We start from the raw sequence: 21,563 nt of genomic DNA, 5'->3' as shown, positions 1-21,563 counted from the left end.
TGCATGCCGCACATTTGTGTTTTAGGCCAGTAGGTCTTGTGCATGCATCCCGTCCTAAATAATAATAATTGTCAATTTATTTATTTGTCACTATGGACCTCTCCCCGAGCATCTAATTCCTCGTTTACTTCGTGACATTGGACAATCAGCAAGATGCAGAAAGTGACGTAACAGTGCTCCCTTTTCGCATCCGCTCAGACAATTTTCTCACTCAGACAGATTTTCAAGCGTGGTCGTAAACATTATCTCGTTTTTGAACTCTATTCGTTAGTTTTCTGTTGTGTTTCGGAAACTTAAATATAAATCGAATAATTCAATGATCACTCTGTCTTCCTAGGAGTTTTAATTTAATTGCAGTAATAAAAAATTTGTGTAGAAATAGCTGTGATAGTCTAGGCTAAAATTCTTTACCGGTACTTTTGAAAAAATAGATTGTTGTATGCGATAAATTATAATAATGTTTTGAAACACATACTCCATTTTACTGGGCCAACTTGCAAAAACACTCTTAAAATAGCCCCGAAATATTTGCAATGGTAAAGTATAAAAATAATTTTTCGGGGGCCAAAGGTCGGGAAAGGTCCATAAGAGACGAATAAAAATACATCCATCCATACATATGCGGCGCCCGAGAGCTGCATGATAGCCATTTTTCACATGAACCCTTTCCATTCCCATTTGTTTGTCTTTTATTATTTCGAACTCGAGAGCAAATCCTCAGACCGTGAATCAGTGGTGAAGTTTAGGTTGTGCACGTTTAATCAGAGGATGTGAGTAAAAGGAAAAGGGTGCTAGTTTCCCAGCTTTAGCTATGGTAAATATCCCAAATCTGTTGTGTCTGCTTAGACAACATGTTAATTAAGCTTAGATAAGTACTGAAGTACCGGGGGTCTCATGTAGTTTCGTACCTAACATACGGTACTTCTAATGGGCGTAACATGACTTTTTTTTCACGTACCGGTATCAATCCTAACCCCCACCTGACTACACCATCCAAAAATTACGCCATTACGTCACAGTGACGTAATAGAACCCTTCAAACTATACGAACTGCCATCCAAGACGCGCAAACGAGCACTCGAAATCGAACAGTTATTTCTCTCGTTTTCTCAACGTCAGTCAGTTCTTTAACGTCGGCGCAAATGCCATTTCGGTCAATCGTGCGTATATTTGGCCAAAGTGACTAGGATAAGATAGGATTTACATATTTATCCCGGGGGAGAGGAAAGCCGATAAGACCGCTTATCCATATGGCGAACCACGGCCTCTCGTCCGGTTACCATTCCAAGTCGGGTATGGGATTAGTTATATTGTTTGTTTTCGGAAGCATGGACTTGATGGTGGAGGAAGCCGTAATCGACCAGCGGTTACGTAAACCACCCAACGACGGCGAGGAGTCCGGCAATCCTCTCGCACATAACCATCCCTGCATGGGATTCGAACCTGTGAACCCACGCAGAGTAATTAGAGGTGCGGTGGCGAGCGTAATCCTAACGCTTAGCCCGTTGAGCCACATCGCCGTGCCAAGTGACTATAAAGTCACTTTGGTGTGGGCTGGGGTACGGTAACTGTGAATTGTGTTTCCAGGATAATCGTTTTCAGTTTAATATTAAATTCTATAGTCTTGGGAGAAATAGAATGCCCAGATAAATATGTGTCTGCACATATCACTTAATTGCATTTCAATGTGATTATCAGTGTCAAATGTCAATGTATTGTGATTTTTTGTACAATATCGTGTGGAGTTGCCTTTTTAGTAAGTTATCTAAATTCAGAATTTCATTGCCACTATGTTCAGATGTAACTTCCATAGTGCTCATCAGGTAGTGTACTTTTATGTTTTTACCAGAGTTGCAGATAGAACCTGAAATGCTTACAAAAAAATCTCTTAGTGCACTAAAAAGGATCTATTCCAACACAAAAATTTGTACTTCGAAAAGAAATGTTTTAAAAAAAGCTTCTGATTTAATCCCTAAGGAACCTGTTTGGAAACATATTGAAGAAGTTGATCTTCCACCACCTACAAAAATTTCATTATCAAAAGCAAGACATTTGGAACAACTATCATTGGTAAATTTTGAGGACACAAATGCTGTGAAAAGACTGGAGAGTGCGATACGTTTCGCAGACCAGATATTGCATGTTGACACTGATGGAGTTGAGCCTTTGGTATCTGTTTTGGAAAATGTGCCTCTCCCAATGAGAGATGATGAACCTCAGGAAACAAAAGGAGATGTATTAAAATTACCGCAAGAAGTATTTGAGGGCTATTATATTGCTCCAGTTGGAAATAAAGTTTATGAGGGCGAAACCTTTTTTGACATTGATAATGAAAAAGATGACAAATTAAGCTGATATTGTTACAATTACTGGTACTAAGTCTCTTCTTTTAACATGAATCATTTATTGTCAAGTAGGATGCAGATTGATTTGAAATCCTATGTCAGCTTCTGAGGTTGGACGAGCTGAATAGAAAAATAAGTTTGAACACTTCGATTGAAACAAATAAATCGAGTACTTTAGTAGCGAATATTAGTATAAACAAATTGCACATATGTCAGCATTTCTAGAAAACGAATACCCCAAGTTAAAGAATGCTGAAAATCTGAATGCGTTACAAGAGTCAGTGTCAGAGTCAATGTCAGTACAGGAATTTATTTATTCATCAATGGTGTCATAAATTTTATTCTTAATCGTTAAAATAATTCACAAGCTAAATGAATATGTCAATGTCAACCTCTGACCATCCTCACTGGTGACTAAGATCAGCTCGAATTTTCAATAAAGTGCCATGTCTTCTCTTTTCTCCATTAAAATAATTCTCTCATCATTAAAATTTACATTTATTTATAGTTTAGGTTACAAATTTACAATAGGGTATAAACTCAAAACTTTATATAGCATGCTGCAAGATTTTCTTCTTTTTGCTGGGCTCACAATATCAAGTGCTTTGATTGTTGTCGTATTTATTTTCATATTGTGGGTGATTGTTTACAAACTTTTCCTGAAGAGGTTTAAATTTATTCAAGCAATAACTGATGGAAAACAGGAGGAGACAGCTAATAAAGCTTCCGAAGAGAAACTAAATTATAGAGCAAGACTAAGAGCTCGTCGATCAACGAAAGAGACTTGACCAGGTGTTTACGCAGTATTTTATTTCTCCACAGCTTGTTGGGGTTGGTGTTTAATAGCAAATTTGAGATTATTAGATTGGACTATTGAGGCTCTAAGAAGGGTTTCTCTTAGAGTAGCGTTTCTCCTACACAACCTGTTGCCTACTTTTCTCCTGACTATCTGGAGACCAATTCCGCTTTTGACCTGCTGGATAACATTTTTTTTATTACATTACCATCGTTCATAATTTTTATGATGTAAATTTGGTATACCCTTATTGATATACCCAAACTTTTTGAGCACTAAACCTGAAAATCACCAATCATTTATATTTACTTTAATTCAACACCACTTTTTTAGGACATTATATACAAGAAATTACATGTTGGAAACATTCCACCCAAGATGCTGTCGATCTTCTTCAACAATTTGGAACACCAGTGGAACATACTTGCAATGAAAATTTTGTTTTAAAATGTTTAATAGGTCACGAAAATCTTTGATGAATTCAGGTACCATTTTAGCGAGTATTACGATTTTTCCCTAGTAAAAATAATATAAAAGAAGGTAATTTTGTAACATTGCATATGCCGATTCCCAACAAGCTATTTTGGAATTCATTCAGCAAGTCTTTAAGCTTTGGTTCACTGATTGATCAGCTCGTGACTTGGGTGATTTGAGTTTTATTGTCTAATAATTTCACTCGAAACTTTAACCTATTTGTAATATGTGATGCTATGCCACAAACATGGAAGTTTACAATGGCCATTCCATTAAAACATATTCTAAACTTATGTCATCTAATGTTGAAAACATTTTTATGCAGGTTCCAGAAATTATTAAACGATATGCTACTCAATGTTAATACCACATTGTTTAATATTTTTCAGTAAAGAAATCACACATTGGACACCTGCCATTCACAGAAATCACATTGTCTTTGTTGATATTGAATATTTTTATTAGTGCTTGCTAAAAAGTTTCAAATTTACCTACTTGAGATTAGCTTTTCAAATATGTTAGAGTTGTTACTTGGTCTTAGAACTGTTTATGATATTTTTAAAGATTTTATTGTGACATAATATGAGCACTTTTCAGCTGCAATTTATAGGATCTTTGTTTTATTCATGCTCTATTCAATATTTGCAATACTTAATTGCTCTTTATTTCATGGTTGAAATGCATGTATCGAATCTGCACCATATATTTGCTAGATACTCGTTTTTTAAATTGCCAATTGTGGGATATATCTGAAATGATTAGCCAATACATTTTCATATTATTTTCAAGTATTATTTCTTTGAAATACTTTGTAATGAGCTCCTAAAAAAATTATACCATTTCAAATGAAGTCGAGATTGATGTTAGCATTTTTAAAAGACTCTATACATATCATAGATTGTTTTTTTCATGCATGCCACTTGGTATAGACACTGCCTGATTGACATTTTTATATACTTTTCCATACATACACTCCAAATTGTTGGTGATCGCAATTTAATTGAAAATTTCTTTATGTACCTCAAAAAGGCTATGAAACTTATTGTATATTCAGTTCTGGATTGTTATTTCCAATTTAGGTTGTTTTGTTCATTTGCTCGCTCTATGTAGGTATAATTTCTCTAGGTCTAGATATTTAAAAACATTTCAATTAGTAATGAACCATCCACTTACCATGCTGAAGTATATAATAAAATTGTCTTCACTACAGCTTTTCACATGCCCATTTGAAGGAAAACACTTATTAATCACTTCTCAGTAAGATGACCTTGAACCTAATATTCTAATTAAATATTTACCTTAACACTTGTACTGTTTTAAGTAAAGAAATGTATATAGCATTACTGGTGCAATGAACTGTCTGTCTCCTGCTATTCAAGAAGTCATCCATGATTGTATATATTTTCAAATTCGTCATTTATCTCAAGTATTCATATTTTGACAATATATTTATAAGACTGTGCGTGGACTGTTGTCGGTTATATATATATTCGTTATTTTTACCATTGTCGACCCAAATATATATTGTACTCATTCCCTTATTGTTTGTAACATGTTGTTATCTCCAGTGAAAGCTTTTTGTGATGCGATCTCACCTTTATGCAGTGGATGTGAAAGTTGATCGACTTCGACTGTTAGGAGCAGTGTTGCGATCCCGGGGTTATTTTGAATATAATTAAAGCGTACTCCTAGCGCTTATCGTGATGCACAAATGTATCATGATGCACAAATGTCATTTTGCAACTTTAGCTGAGAGATCGCGAAAATCAGTTATTTATACCACGATATTATTATTTGAGCATGGTGTTTTGGCATGCGGTTCCAAATTACCACACACATTCCACCACTGGTCAAATGCGATTGTAATTTAACTGTGGGTCGATATGGATTAATTCCGTCGTCGTGCAATGCCACTAATAAAATTGTTGGTAGTTGTTAGGAAACAATTTATTATCCAAGAATAATCATTCCGCTATGTTATACTGTAATTTTTTTTAGATCCGAGAGGTCGTGGGCCGGTGTTGATCAGCAGATTGTCTGGTGGAAAATATGAAAATTCATATTTAGTAGATGATGTCCGCAGCCTTGATATACAAACTTTTAGACAAAAGAAAATGTGGGGTCGATGCCGTCGGGGATTTAGCGAGAGTTCGTGGCGTCCTTGAGTCTCTTGTCAAAGGAGTTATAACTTGTCCAATTGAGACTGCTACCTGTAACTGCAAATTTTTTGTGGGGATGTACGTCATTTAGTGACAAATAACGTCCTCTCCTCCCGCTCACCAGGTTATGTGTAGGATTACCTAATCAGTTTTGTTCTAGATAAGTGCTCTTCAACAGGGGTTCCGCGGAATCCTTGGGTTCCGCAGCACATACAGTGGAGTTCCGTGAGTTTATAGGGCTCTTTAGGGGTTCTGGATAAAGGAAAAATTGATGACTGCTGGGCCAGTAAAGTTGCAAAAAATGATTATGCTTCTTTTCCGTTTTTGGATGAATTTCTAAGCGCGCAATAGCAAGAAGGACTCCTAGATATCCGTAATGATATTAATTTGGAGGAAACCTTCGAAAAACACGGAAGGGGGTAATATTTCTGGATTTCTTTCCACAAAGGGGGTACAGCAATTGCAAAAGAAGCATTAAAACTTTTGTGTCAATTTCCCAATACCTATTTGTGTAAATCAGCATTTTCTGCTTTAACAACTATTAAAAACAGAAAAGAAGTTGTTTAAGAGTGTAGACATGAGTATGAGAGTTGCTTTGTGCGCCGTGGGGCCATGATTCAAAATGATTGCAAAGGAAATGCAAGAACAACCTAGTCATTGAATTTCACGCTTGTTACCTTCGCATACAAATTCGCGTCAGCTCATTGAGTAGATATCCTATTGGAAACAATTGGTGTAAATTATAAACAAACTATGTACCAGTTTGGCCCTTGTTGATGATAGACAGCTACACCAATTGAGCGACTAACACTATTATTTTTTACGAGCGAATAAACTTAGACTTAGTCTAAAAGCAGTTGGTATTTATTAATTCACTTTCTCAAGCCATTACGATTAAAATCGACAAATTTTTTAATTTTAAAAAATATATATAACAAGAGTCCATTTCAATGTTAAAATTTTATAAAAAATTCAGTGGTTCTTGTATTTACGCAAGTTTGGGTAAAGTTGTGTACGTTAAGATCTGGCAACACTGAAAAGCCTGAAACAAAGCCACTTCGGTTTATTTACAAAAGAAAACTCTTTTGTGTCTGAGTACCGCCAGTTTACTTTGTTCACGTACGAAACGAATGAAAAGCTTAGGAGTGTTTCTTTATATCCTGGAACATTGTTTGTTCTCGTTCTGACGAGCACATTTTATAATTTCTTTATGGGTTCATAACACGCAAGTCAGTCAGCATCATGTCGCGCTACTCTGGTTATGGATGTAATATAGCGAATCCTGTGTATTACAGATAGCGAATAGCAGCAGTGACTAGTAATTACCCAATCTGTTTATTATGACCCACTGGGGATGAGTTCCATAAATATTTGACCATATGTAACTAAAGGTAGCTATGGCATACGTCTCATTATGATATTAACCATAAATTTACGTGTTAGTGGTACGTGAAATAAGATCTCTATTACACATATCCCTCATTTTATTAAAAAAAAGGTCAGTGGGCATATCTGATATAAACTAGAAGCTTACAAAAATTAGAAGATAAATTCGCCCTGACACCTGTTCAGTATAATTGATACTTTAAGACAGACATGTAACGGACAGAGTGCGCATCAGCAGGATCTATCAACGTATTAATCCGTTAGGAAAGATTGATAAAAATACAATATATATATATTTACGCTTGGGTTGTCACACTCGTTTTATTGCTTCAATCTATTTCATTCGGTATTGAGCTTATATGCTAGATAGACATAGCAGCGCATTTCACCTTTAAAATATCATTTTCATGGAGAAATATTTTGTGCTGAGAAATTCAAACGGTCGAGTGAAACATGGACTATCAAGATGATAAGGTTGTCGAAAAACTGCAAAATTGGTCACTCGATGAAGGTGCAGTTCAAGAGGATCAAGACGCCGGTGAGGATCCCATTTTTATTTAAATTTCTACGACTATGGCCAACTTTTTTAACGTCTGCCTAGTGACCTACTCGGCTGTATTTGTATATATATAACTATCAAATTTTAGACAGTAGTAAAATACAGCATTTAAGTTATTGTGTACTGGCTTCTCATATACTTGGTGATTAAGAAATTACGAATGGAGATTGTGCATTTCAACCGTTAACAATCTAGATGCTTGTATAAATATTTTATTATACTTCTGATCCATACTACAGTAGGCTAATGCGGACTTCAGAGGAGCAAATTTGTACGGAAAATGGTGAATATATGCGTCATATATGGATGGCGCCAGTAGGTATCGGTCATCGTTATTAAAAGATGTGGTACCAGGCACACGAAATTTACATACATTTATATATATAAGACGTATATCCTCCATAACATTGCAAATCGTTAATAATCGATATTAATAAGTGCTCGCTTATCACAGTAAAACAGTGTTAGCTAGCGAAGTCAAGTGTTTGTTCAAACATGCTTCATTACCCTTGTTTCGACTATGTGTATCAAACAGTGTTACTAAATAAAACAAACGAGTTACGCTGGTTTAATACTGAATAATTATGTAGCTAGGGTCATGAACTTGGTGATAAATGAGAATGGCAAACTAGAAACAACCAAGAAAATTTCCTTTTTTGGAATTGTCTTGCAAATGTCCGAAATGTATTATCTCGTACAGAATCCACGTTTATCTCGGGTTTTATTAACGTTAATAACCACATGGCATGCTAAACTCAAATACCTTCAACCGAATCCCCTCCATAATAATGCGAAGTTTTCATACCTGGAATAATGAAATAATTTTCCTAAACATTGGTATAATAGTGAGTGCGCTGATTTAACTTTGCTACAATCAGATATTGTAAATCACGGACTCGTAACTCGACTAATTTTATTGTTCTAAATAAAAACTACCACTACCTCACCGAGACACGCTACAGTAAGTACTTCAATATAGGCACGATTCGATGATTTAATCCTTCTATTTGGTTGGAAACAAGTTCTTATACTTAAAATGTTTTCTATTTGTCTAGGAAATGAAAAATTAACGTCCGAAGAAACGAATCGTTTTCATACCGAATACGCAAATGAATATTTGGAACTATCCGATGACGAAAACAACCAGTCGGCCGAGGAAAAGTTTCGCGGGATAGATACAATTGGATTAAATGACGAAGACGACAACGAAGTGGATTTAGGTACTACATAGCAACTTGGTCGAATGTCTTAAAAACTCTGTAATGTACTTGCAGGGAGAATTATATATACATATGCCAATCCTCGTGAATTTTCGACATCAAGTAATAAGTTGGAGGCGTGAAAAGCTTCTTTCACTATTTGTAGGCTTACCATACGTTCCGCTTTTTAGCGTCTGGTCCCGCCGTCCCGACAAGTCAGTCAAAAGTCCCACTTTTGCGTTCAGCCATCCAGCATAATACACGAACATGTTCTTGTTAATGTTGTTGCTGTGCAGCGCAACGCTAGCCTACTTACTGAAGGTGAATGCGTAATTTTGTTTGTTTCGTTGTTTCCCGCTAACATTGTTAGCGAAGGTATCACATGTAAAATCAATTCTAATTGGTCCTGTTCGGACATTCACGTGAATGTAACATTGAGCAACGTCTTTTTGAAGGTATTATCTACAAAAAAGCATGCTTAATTAGGGAATAAGTAAATTTTCATTGATTGAAAACGGCAGTCTATTTCATTATTCTTTATTCCTTTTGCTGTACATAAAAAAAAATCTAAATTCGGATCATTTGTATCGTTAGCGTCTATTCCTTTCTATTTTTCGAACTGAACCCGATAGTTAAACAGAGAATATGCGCATGAACTCTCGATGACAATATGGTCAGTGAAGACAGCCGGGATGGCTTTGAATGTAGGCCTATGTAGTAAAATCGGAAACTATAAAGTTACAGGATCACAGCTAAGGGGTCGTGTCTTTGGAGGCGTCCCGCTTTGAAGTACAAAAAATATGGTAACCCTAACTATTTGCCACAATAATGATAATAAAAGAATGAGAGAGCAGTGTAGCACCCAGAAGTAGCAGGGCCGCTGGGGCTGCAGCACCCTCTGCTGCCGCATAAAGGTTGCAGTGACCTCGGCCGGCCCTGTGTGCATTAAAAATATCATGATAATAAAAGAATGAGAGAGCAGTGTAGCACCCAGAAGTAGCGGGACCGATGGAAGTGCAGCACCCTCTGCTGCCGCATAAAGGTTGCAGTGACCTCGGCCGGCCCTGTGTATATACCGACAATCGAAATATATGAATTTATTCTGTCAGTACATGTCTATCGCGATAACATTCCGTGCACCATCCTTATTTTACCTATGTACGAAATATTTACAGACAAATATTTTTAAATTCATCTTTTTCAGACGATGGAGAAACTGGGGCTTCTCCAGATTTGGAACGAAATCCCTGGGACGGGTTGTCATATTCATCACAATATTACGAATTACTGTCTGAACGCCAACAACTATCGATATGGAAAGCCAAAGACGATTTTGTTTTGAGCGTTGATGAAAGTCCGATAGTTCTTGTAACTGGTAAAGCGGGAAGCGGCAAGAGCACACAGGTAGATCTTTTTGTATCTTGTATTTGTTGACGAAAAACAAATAGATATATCAGAGTAATCAAACATATAGCAGCTTTGTTCCTGTAAATCAAATATTTTGTTTAAAAGTCATTTCGATTGTACTTTTCTAGGTCTAGGAAGCATCTAAGCATAATCATCTTGTCAGAATTGAGAGACAAAGAGGTTACTACGAAAGCCAAAAAATGCGCGCATTTTTTTCATAGTGTACAAAATGGGCGGACTACAAACATAACATTTTCACAGAATCTATTTCGCTTTTCATTCGAATTATTTCTCCATACATTAAAGCTAAGTCTATCATGTATGCTATGCTGAAAAAACGCACCCCCACAAGGTTGATCATACTTGTCAAGGGGGGAACTTCTGTTTCGGCCCCGCCATGCTTAGAAATGACGTATACTATTACCGTTTATATTTGTCAAATGGCTAAATCACAAAACCTCATTTTAATTTATGATATCTGTGGAATTTAACATCTCTTTAGATTCCACAATGGTGCGCCTATTTTGCGAAAGAGTTGAGATTCCAGTTTGGTACAGTAGTCTGTACTCAACCACATGCTCTGGCTGCTATCTCATTGTCAATGCAGGTGAGACTTCTCGTAATTGGTATTGTTTGTATAATAATATAAGTCATATTTACCTATTAATCTATTGTTTTTCAAGGTATCACGAGAAATGGATCTTACCAGTATCGGAAATGAAGTTGGATACAAAGTACCCTTCTCGGATTGCACCTCGGATGAAACATTTTTGAAGTATTTCATTTATAATTTTGAATTGTTTGAAGCTTATTAGTTGGGGATTTTTAATTGGGAACGACAGGAAGCTAGCCGATTTGGCATATAGTAAATTTGTATTCATTACCCTGAATATGGTCGTTGACCACTGGGCGATTCAACATTTTAATTATAAAATCTTTTTTAGATTCTGCACTGACGAGGTTCTCCTGCGAGAAATGACAGAAGATCCATTGCTTGAACGATACGGTATTATCATACTAGATGAAGTGCAGGAGAGAACAATTTCAACGGATGTACTCTTGTCTTTACTGAAGTAAGCTAATTCTTATCATATGCAATTTTTTAACGTATACTTCTTGCTATTTACTAGTCTTACTATTTAATTTGATCCGTACTATTCAATAATTTCGTTTTAATTTCAATAATTTCAGAATCATATCTTGTCATCGTGATACACTGAAAATTGTAGTGATTAGCCAATCCCACGCAATGCCAAAACTCGAGGAATATTTTGAAGGAGTGCCCATCGTCGACTTGACTTTTATGGAGGAAAATGCTGATCAAAATGACGCCGTAAAAGTAAGTAATTTATGGTGTCTCAAAATATCGTATCTCTCTTGTTACCTAATACGCACTTGCCACACTATTCCTCATTTGTCTCAATGTTCTGAGTTATGGTAGATATATATTGTAAGCTGAATGACTGAAGTAGGTGGGGTGGATGTAGGCTACCCAAACAACATGTTCGATGCCGAATGTGCTAGTTTTGTGCAATAAAAACGGCATGAGAATTTTTTAATTCGATACATAATTTTCCGCATAAGCATTGTATACTGTATATTAAAGCTTATGGTATCATACTATCTTTCTCAGAACGACCAAGAACCAACCAAAATAGTTGAGAAGACAGAACAATCATGCAAAATTCATTACAAGCTGATGAATATTCTTGGAAGTGACTTTGTATCTGATGCTGTTGAGATAATAATGAAATGTCATTGTGATCAAAATATTGAAGGAAATATACTGGTGTTCATGCCGGGCAAAAAGGTAAATATACTTGGGAAACAGCGAGGGAGAGTTTTCCTTATTTCCCGTGCGCCATCGGGTGCGATTTGAATAATATTTTATGAGTTGGCCCTTTTCAAATATATTTTGATCATTAACGAAATAATTGTTTTGCAGGAAATTGATGAAATTTGTGAACGAGTTGCAAGAGAAGTAGCTATGAGAGCTCTCAGATGCGAAGCTGGAGATTTGGTAGTTGCAGCTTTATATCACGAGTTACCTTACGGATTTCAGCAGGTATTGTATGATAACTTCTAACGCATATAATCTAGTTGAATGGAGCCGAATTCAAAATTAGAAAAGAAGTTTCAATGCCGTTAATTACAACTTATAAATAGATATAGCTCATAAAATCGACCAACATTGCACATACCACTGGAGAAAAAGGGATCAATATTGTGTTTTCACCAATTGGCTTAAATTAGTTTGGTTCAGTCATGTCCCTAACCTTAGCAATTTCTAGAAGGTCGAATGACCTAAAAAGTACGTTGGTTAAGATTTATAAATGTCATCAAAAAGATTATTTCTAACTCTAGTGAGTTAAAAACTCATTTCCCGTATTCCAAGTGATTCAAGAGTCTTGCTGCACACTAACACAAATATATTTCTGTACCGTTTCGTCTGACCAAGGTCAGATTTCTTCAAACATACATAGTTCAACTATAACAAGAAAAGTAGTTACATGCAATTTAAACAATCAGTGTAAGAGTATGGGAGTTACGCTTTTCTTTTTTGCTGAATCTTCTGCTTCTTCTTTTTGATTCGGACATATTCTTACCTTCTTGGTCTGAATTTTTGGAATTGTTTTTGTCCTGAGCAGACTTTTGCTTTTTTGTTCTAGTTCTGTCCCGTGTTCCAGTTTCTATTTTTTTTATGTCACATCTCATTTAAACATTTTTTATAAATTTTAGAAGTGAACTTAATGTTATGATTTACAGAAAGTATATGAGAAATCTGAAAATACATCAATTAGCAACGAGAATGGCCTTCGACCGCGTAAATTAATAGTTTGTGATTCGATAGCAGAATCATCTTTCTCAATGTCAAACATTTCAGTTGTGGTCGATTCCGGTAGATTGAACTCGAAGGTTAGAACTTTATGTCAATTTTTTTAGTTTTCTTATAGACCAATTTTATAGACCAATAGATAACCGAATTCAAATTTTTTGTTCTTAAAGTTGTAGTAAATCGATAGGAGGCCATTTGTTTTTTCAAGTTTTATTTGATTCCTGCGGGGCCGATATTACATATTGTGAACACTTGTTCACACTGTCCATACATACATTCATGCACTGGCCAATTGAGATAACGATACATAACTATTTTGTGATTGAAAATTTCTGTTATCTTGCAAATACAGTATATAATTGCTAAGTGAACCTTATTGAATATAACCTAAATGCAACAGCCATCTAGTCTAGAGTCTAGACTACCACTAGATAGAGCAAAATACTGAACAACTTTTGAAAGTGAGATATTCAGTCTATTCCAAAATTTCAAAACTACTGTAATTATTTCATAAACATTTTTGTATCACTTTCAGGTATACAATTGTCGTATTCGTGCACATTCTGACTTTTTAACGTACACTACCAAATTAAATGTCAATATGCGAACAAGTCGTTGTGCCAAAACTGGACAGGTTTATAGACTTTACACAGAAGCCGAGTTCAAGGTAAATACAACGATCGATGGTGTAATTGGTAGCATGTTATAATAAATGTAATTTCGAATTGGTAGTTTCTAAGCAAAAGACGGGGAGATCTTCAAGCTCTTTCAAACTAACAGTATTGCCCTGGGCAAGTTTCCTTTCAATCAACTATAACAATGCGGTAATTTTTATCACATTTTTCTTTGTTACCCGTAAAACAGTTCCAGTACTTATTCAATCAAATAGCTATCGACCAATTTGGCATATAGTATAATTCCTCTTCTTATCAAGAACTAGTTGATAATTGTATATATATTGTTCAAGTCAATTTAAACAAAATTTAGATATGACAGTTAATTACGCCCAATATCCAGTAAAATAAATTAGGCAGTCGTGTTATTCATTACAGAAATTTGAAGAATTTCCTCTACCCGCCGTTGTTCGAAGTGAGCTTTCAACAAATATATTACTAATGAAGAGACTTCTGCAGAGACTGGATGTTGCATTCTCAAGTTGTCACACATTAGACCCTCCAGGTATTTCGAATTGGATATATATAGTTAATTTAAAAATAAACATTGCTTTTTACCGCTAATCCCTAGGAAGAATTTTCAAATTGAACATCCATGATAAAATCCACCGGTATCTGAACCGAGATCATACATCTCATGTCGACAATTAAATTCCTCGTTTTCCGGGTAAAAGGTGACGATGGTATATGAGTGGTGGGAGTCAGGGGGTCCACGTTCTTACAGTGTCGTGATATCAGCGAACCCGTTATTGTTTTATGGTTTTTATAGTTAGACGACCGCTGCAATGTGTGCCTTGTACTGCAGTTGACGAATAGCGTTATATTCGACGTTTCGAATATTGTGTATTATATTTGTAAGAAGCGTTTCATGTTAATAATGTAGCTTGTATAGTGACATACATACATTTTCTGAAATGAGAGAACCTGTTGTTAGTGTGTTCGATACAAAATAGAACCTGTTCTCCAAATTCTGAATCCCACAACTGAATTTTATTCTTTGATCTGATAGTCAACACTAGAATGAGGAATAATATATTAGAAACTTACTCTATTCATATATTTTAGGTCCGGAAGCATACATGCAAGCATTAGAAGATTTAGATTATCATGGTGCTCTTGATGACAACGGCAATCTGTCAGATCTCGGTGCAGTAATGAGCGAATTTCCATTAAGTTTGCAACTAGCAAAATGTGTGATTGCCAGTTGTGGGGAATTATGTTCAGAGGTATGTACGACTAGGTAAAATACAATCTATCGTCATCTGTATCATCTAACTGGAGCTTCTGCTTTATTAGGAGCAATTATGTAAGTATCCGATTTTCTTTCAAATTTTTTATCATTTAAACGCTAAATAGATCTCAAAATGTATTGCACAGTAAATGTTCAGAGCATAGATATACTATGTGCAGTTTATTTTATCGCAAAAACTTCGGTATAACGTATATTTGCGTAAATAAAGTTTTATGAACTTTTCCAAAATTATGTTCTTCGTTGTCTTTTATTTTTAATAGCTCGACAAATTTATTTAGGAAATGCTGTCCATTGTTTCAATGCTCGTTGTGCCCGATTTCTTCGTTGTACAAGATGGAATGCAAACTAAGATAGAAAAACGGCGAAAGATGATGACGCATTCATCTGGAGATCATTTTACCTTACTCAATATTTATGATGCCTTTATAGCAAGTAGGTATACCTGGCTATGGAATAAGCATTTTGAGCTGGCGGATCCGTTAGTTGCTATAGTATACCAAGGAACCCAACTAAGTAAACGCGTCTCGGAATATGAGCTTGTGCCTCAAAGAATGTCCCATACTGAAATTTGTCGCGCATGGTGATCTGAGTTGCGTGGACGTTTGAGTAAACGTAAAATGAAGGTGGACGAATTTAAAAACAATAGTCATTGTACTTTTAAGTTACGTTTCGGGAGAAATTCTGGGAAGCTGTGAGTCTATATAACAGATATAGGCAAAGTACGGCTCGCGGGCCAAATCCGACCGGGTGGTAATTCAATCGGGCCCGCCTGATGCTGCCACAACCGGACTAAAAATAACTCAAGGAATTGGTTGAGATTGCGGTTAAATTTAGTTTGGGCACGAGGCTTATTGTTTTCCACTTTTGCTTTTGTAACACTGTAAATATTGTTCATAAAATGTAACTTTTTCCGTCACTTACATGGCCCGCCAGTCTAGGTAGGCAAAATTGTTGGCCCCTGGTTCAAAAACCTTGCCTACCCCTGCTATATAACAATCACATTGTCCGTGAGTTAATGTGCAGACCAGACCTCTATATAAGACAGCTACAGAAACAAATTTTGTAATTCTAACATTTCACAGATAAAGAGTCAGAACAATGGTGTAAAGATAATTTTTTGAGATATTCATCATTAAAACTGGCGACTCAAGTTCGTGCCAACATTGTTCAAGTCATGGAACGACTTGAACTTCCCATGAGCCCTCGACTCACAGATATGAAAGAAATGGAAATAAGCGTAAAAAAAGCTTTGCTCGCAGGATTTTTTATGCAGGTTTGATATGAAATTAAATCGCAAACTTTGAGGATGATACAAATACACAGTTGGAATAGTTTTTTTTATAACTAATGTGTAATTTTGCAGCAAACCGATTTATAATTTTCACACGGCAAATGAAATCAAAGCGTACGTAAATAGAGAATGTTATCAAAATTTTCCGAATGTATGCCTATTAACTATTATATATATAGAAAACTTTGAATAAGATATTGTGCACAATTCGTCAGAGAATGATATTTTTCAATAATCCTCTTCGACTTTTGTCGAAAATTAAAAAATGCAGTTAAATTTTTACAACTGTAAAGCATTGAAATTGTAGACACATAAATCTTGTTTTAACAGGTGGCAAAAGACGTTGACGGGAGTGGCAATTACCTGATCGTCAGAGATCGACACGTTGCCAGATTAAGTTCAGCGTCGTTCTCTATGACGTCACCGGAATGGGTTACGTTTAATAGATTTGTTTTATCCGACAATAGCTATATCGTCACTGTGTCTTCAGTCACGCCAGAAATGTAAGATTATTCCTAAAGTTGATAAATCGATTATTATAATATCAGAGGGAATAAAGCCTTTATGGATGAATTATCTTACGTATTGTAGACACATCACAAACCAGTGGATCATTTGATAAATTGTTGTTGTTCAGTTTTTGAAACAAAGAATCACTTTTCTTGAACTACTAAACCAATGGATTTATTGCTTTTTATTCTAGTCCATTCTACTTTTTATTTAAATTTCCGAGGGTACGTTGTATTTAGCCCAAGGACGGAAAAGTGCGCAACGAAAATTTTTACTACCGATGTGTTTAAGCTATCGCTTAACCAACAACATATGTTTTGTGTGACAGTCCACACTCGTGTCCGATTGTAGAAGTCTCTATATATTTCTGTCTTTAGATATACCTTCTCTAAATGTTTTTGGAAAAGTAAAGATGGTCAGTTTTAGCCTCATGATACAAAGTTGTTGCCTTATACAAAGTTAATAATTTATAACTACTGTGGAATATTTCAAATTTATTTGAGTGTTCCGAATGTTTCGATTTGATTTATTAGCGGTAGAGGTGCAGGCTGTAATTATCGGAAAATTATCAATTTTTGCACGTCGGCTGCCTAGCGTTTGACTTAGGTGATCACAACCAAATTCTTGCCTCTCTGCTATGTATAAACGGCCGATTTAAAAATTAGAATCTTTTTAGTTTTTTGACATTAGGAAACCTAAGAAAAGCAACTGCTGTTTACACCATACAGCAATGGCTACTGACCATTGTATGAAAGAAACCAAATAAAACTATTTCACTATTAATACCAAAGATACCAAAGGTTACTAAAGGTATAATAACAATGATAATGTTGTATTCAAACTTTCATTTTTCAAGGGTTGCAGAAATCATGCCACAAAGTTACTTAGCCAACTTGCCTTCTGGCGAAGCCAAAAGCAATTTATTGGAAGCGATTGAAAAGCTCAAACATGCTAACATACGAGACAAAGAACTGGCGGGTGAGTCAGTAGAAACTGCAAAAGACATTGAAAAATCTTCAATGAAATTACCACTTCATCGTCAACAGGGAATTCCAGCTGCACCATCTTCACAATATCAAAATAAGAAGGGTAATAGTCACAGTATACAAGGGACGAGACCTTATAGTAGTCAGGCAAAAAGTTCCACAAGCACAGACTCGCAGATACAAAAATCTGGTAACGTTGAAGTAGATATTCTGACGCAAACTGCACGTGACTTGAACTACATGTATCAACAAGCGTCAAGCTACGTCAGAAATTATGCAACCGAGGAGACAGAAGAAGAAGAAGAAAGCTGCAACATACAATAAAGGGAATACCATGTATTACCATCATGCACATTTGACTCAATATTTAAACCTTTACCGTTCTCAGCCAGGGTTATATAACTTCTTAGGCCCGTCGTCTTTTCTTCGTTATCATTCTTGTCTCGTTTTTTTTATATAATTATATTAAGATTTGAAATCGCTTCTTCTAATCGCTTACAGGTGGCTAATATTGAGTTCATTTTTATTGCTTCTAACTGCGACATTGTTAATTTCTTAAGTTCAAAAATCATTTTCTTCAATATTGCTATGTTTTGATAGCTAGATAGTTTTTTTCCGCCAAAATGTTTTCTCATCTCAATTTCCTATAGAAGAAAATATAATAATTTTAGCAAATAACGGAAAACTTTAGTGATCATCGTTTCTAAAGTGCTTCATTAAACACACGAAGTAAATCTTTAATGGATTTCCAAATAAAACAAATGTTTCTATCTATCATAAAACTTTGCATCGTCTTCGAGCCGTACACGAGTTAATATTTAATTTTTCAGTTTCTGCTCGTTAAATATTGTTAATTTATAATATTGTTTTTCTGCACAAGCTGCCAGCTTGGAGAACGAGTCACCTCCCAAAATCTTAATCAATTTTTAACAAAGTACAATGTATTGGCCACCAGATAAAAAGCATAAAAATTGATATTTTTTCTCATTTCAAAGTTATTCCGACGTTGGGGCAATAATCAATATAATCTCAAAAACAATGTAATGTAAACTATTTTTAATCTCTGTTTAATGAATAGAATACAAATTATAGCATAAAATTACTTTCTATTTTATTTGACATAGGTTGTGAGTTTAGTGCTTTTTGTGTCATTTTCATGGCCAAATGTAGAGTGAAGAGCTATATGGAATTACATTGATTTTAGCATTTGATTGATATGTTGCTGATAATGTTTGTAAACCATGACATGTGTTAATAATATATTTAATTGCGTTAAAATAAACTGCTTGCCTTCAAAAAATTCAAAAATAAAGTATAATAAAACAACTTGTAGAGTATAGTTTTTTTAAAGAAAAATACTAGCATGAAGTCAAGCATAGACGAGTACGCTAGATTCTAGAAGAAACGAGTTGAACAACTTGTCTTATTCTCCAAATTGATTAACAATCGGATGAAGCGATACGATGCTCTCCTTCTAACCCTGTTTTATCGATTCTCTCCCCTGAAGAAAACTGTAATCACCTTTCTTATCAATTACACATTCTCGTGGGATATAATTCATGTTGTTACAGCCAGATAGAACAGTGGAAACGTTTCCATATTCTAACTAAACCAAGGTTGTCGGCTCCGGGTGCCACAAAATTATTTTTTTATTGTTCGCGGGCCACAATAATGCCAAAATTAGGTAAACAGTGCAATACAAAACAAACGTTTTTATTGTGGTAACATATTGATCAGTTTTTGTCATTTATCAAGTTAAAACATGCAAAAAAAAACACCAAAAAACTTGCTAAACCTGAAAAAGTCTTTCTATGTCTATATTTAGTGTAAGATTTCGAACTCTTCATATAAGAAAAAGTGCATCCGCAAATGTAAGTGCATTCGAACATCGATAAAATTTTCAAAGCAAAATCTTAATTTTGAAAAATGCTCATTACTCACAAGATTCTAAAATGCCGTTTAAAGTTTATTCTTGTGTCACTTACACAACTTTTCGACAAGAGGTACATGAGGGTTATCACTAAATTTCTGACATTAAGGCAGAATTTTTGTAATACTGTTTAGGCTGGTCACAACAAATACCCGGCATGAATTATATTTTTATAACATTGATATTTAATCATCAGACATAGCCAACATAAGCTAATACAATTCTCATTCGATTTTTAGTTTTTTATGATGCCGAAATTGTTAGCATATATTCCCGATCAAAAAGATAGAAAGTTAGATAACGATTCAGACTGCCTGACACATCATTCAACTTTGCTAGTTGCCTCAGCTAGCCATAACACTAGTAAATTCAGTGACATTAGTGATGTAACAATATGTCAAAAGATTTTTCGGGTCAATTTTATGACCAAATAACACCAAATGCGATTTTTTGATTACTCTCCGAATGCGACGCATGTCACAGATAATGAAGCTGCGGGTCACACGTAGGCCTGGGTTTAAACCACCCTGTTCTGAACGATGAATCTTGAATTTACGATCTTTCCATTCTTTTAAAAAGCAATGTGTTCGTCTTGAACAATTTGAATATTGTTGATGATGGAGCAAGGGGGTTGTATCTTAAGGCAACTGTGTTATTTCCTCACCTACAAAAATTAATCCATTCTTGCAGTCTATTTGGTTTCCGGGAACCAACATCTTTTCAATTTTGAAGATCGGAATGTCAAATTTTTTGTCAAACTTTTAATATTTTGAAGATGAAAGTTACAATTGTATTGCTCCCTCGGGCCGTACTAGTTCCATTGCACATCAAAAACCACGTTAATATTTGCACCTATCCTGCTGAATTGATGTATTTGACAATTAAATTGAACTAAAAATCGAATCTTTTGTAGAGAAATACGGAAATCTCTCCTAAATTGCAATAACAAACGACGTCATATATTGTACAACATATTATTGTATAACACGCAAACCATGTCAATCCATCATGTGGTTGGATGCTAAATTATAAAGTTGTTTTCAAAAGTTCAATCTTGCAATAAAAGGGTCAATAAACACAATATCTTACCTGAATAGTACTTGGTTTTCATGTATCTGAAACAAATTATCGCGATTAATATCTGCATGTAAAAAAGTGCATTTTACCTCTCGCGCACCAGCACGCGGTTTGCCAGTTTTACATGTCTGAGGTCGTTGTTCACACGTAATTCATATATATATATCACAGTATTGTCAGCACGTCAATTTATGTGACAAATGTGTAATCCAGACTAAGATAAAATAAATTATATTACCTGAAAAGGAATTTTTTGGAAATGAACACTTTCTTTTTACGTATTATACTTTAACATCAGATTATTATATCTGACAGGAAGTTTGATTGAAATAGATCAGAATTTAATTTCTGTTGAATACAAAAATATTCAAAATTTCAAACTTTTGTTTGATGTGTTAAATTGTAGTTACATAAAGTCGAACAAAAAAACTCCTTCAATCGACACTTTTTGAGATGATAAAATGTAACGTTAAAAACTGAAGATGAACAAAATATAAAGTTGGATCACTGTAAGTGTTGGCATTGCAGATTAGAGATTTCAAAATCCTGAATATTGTAATGGTAAGTGATCTAAGATTTCCACCTTATTTATTGGGTGTAATCCATTGATGAGACTGGTTGAATCACAACCTCCAAACCTTGTAGCCGCCTACAAAGTTATATATATTTATGTAGATACTTC

General features: G+C 35.1%; 2 protein-coding genes across 6 annotated transcripts; both read left to right on the top strand.

The window, feature by feature from the left end:
- The first annotated feature begins 578 nt into the window (after nucleotides 1–578).
- LOC120339545 (glutamyl-tRNA(Gln) amidotransferase subunit C, mitochondrial-like) lies at nucleotides 579–5,156 on the top strand. 4 transcript variants are annotated; one of them, XM_078116279.1, is made up of 4 exons: nucleotides 579–814; nucleotides 1,850–3,137; nucleotides 3,475–3,626; nucleotides 4,005–5,156. In XM_078116279.1, the coding sequence occupies exon 2, from the start codon at nucleotides 1,870–1,872 to the stop codon at nucleotides 2,353–2,355; it is 486 nt and encodes a 161-aa protein (XP_077972405.1). In that variant the 5' UTR covers nucleotides 579–814; nucleotides 1,850–1,869; the 3' UTR covers nucleotides 2,356–3,137; nucleotides 3,475–3,626; nucleotides 4,005–5,156. The 4 variants fall into 4 exon arrangements, with proteins under 4 accessions (XP_077972405.1, XP_077972402.1, XP_077972403.1 ...); XM_078116276.1 differs by lacking the exon at nucleotides 579–814 and having other exon boundaries at nucleotides 970–3,137; XM_078116277.1 differs by lacking the exon at nucleotides 579–814 and having other exon boundaries at nucleotides 970–3,137; nucleotides 3,941–5,156.
- Nucleotides 5,157–6,962: 1,806 nt separating this feature from the next.
- Nucleotides 6,963–19,190, top strand: LOC120339299 (putative pre-mRNA-splicing factor ATP-dependent RNA helicase PRP1). Of its 2 annotated transcripts, XM_078116467.1 has the most exons (18): nucleotides 6,963–7,698; nucleotides 8,775–8,939; nucleotides 10,123–10,322; nucleotides 10,828–10,932; nucleotides 11,009–11,100; nucleotides 11,270–11,398; nucleotides 11,517–11,664; nucleotides 11,959–12,135; nucleotides 12,271–12,390; nucleotides 13,092–13,241; nucleotides 13,697–13,828; nucleotides 14,214–14,340; nucleotides 14,901–15,061; nucleotides 15,366–15,519; nucleotides 16,170–16,360; nucleotides 16,709–16,881; nucleotides 17,745–17,866; nucleotides 17,935–18,118. In XM_078116467.1, exons 1-18 carry the CDS (start codon nucleotides 7,614–7,616, stop codon nucleotides 17,970–17,972), a joined length of 2,469 nt encoding a protein of 822 aa, XP_077972593.1. In that variant the 5' UTR covers nucleotides 6,963–7,613; the 3' UTR covers nucleotides 17,973–18,118. The 2 variants fall into 2 exon arrangements, with proteins under 2 accessions (XP_077972593.1, XP_039263322.2); XM_039407388.2 differs by having other exon boundaries at nucleotides 6,964–7,698; nucleotides 17,745–19,190.
- The last annotated feature ends 2,373 nt before the right edge of the window (nucleotides 19,191–21,563 follow it).

This window comes from Styela clava, chromosome 9 (genome assembly GCF_964204865.1).
Source record: "Styela clava chromosome 9, kaStyClav1.hap1.2, whole genome shotgun sequence".
Classification (NCBI taxonomy): domain Eukaryota; kingdom Metazoa; phylum Chordata; class Ascidiacea; order Stolidobranchia; family Styelidae; genus Styela; species Styela clava.
Note: the sequence above shows the minus strand (reverse complement) of the source record. Positions and strands in the feature narration are given on the sequence as shown.

What these genes read in the sequence shown, in the direction of transcription:
- LOC120339545 (XM_078116276.1), top strand. Translation starts at nt 1,837, where the DNA reads ATGTTTTTACCAGAGTTGCAGATAGAACCTGAAATGCTTACAAAAAAA.
- LOC120339299 (XM_039407388.2), top strand. Translation starts at nt 7,614, where the DNA reads ATGGACTATCAAGATGATAAGGTTGTCGAAAAACTGCAAAATTGGTCA. An exon ending in TCAAGAGGATCAAGACGCCG is followed by an intron (nt 7,699 to 8,774) that starts GTGAGGATCCCA and finishes CTATTTGTCTAG; the next exon opens with GAAATGAAAAATTAACGTCC. An exon ending in TGTTCATGCCGGGCAAAAAG is followed by an intron (nt 12,136 to 12,270) that starts GTAAATATACTT and finishes ATTGTTTTGCAG; the next exon opens with GAAATTGATGAAATTTGTGA.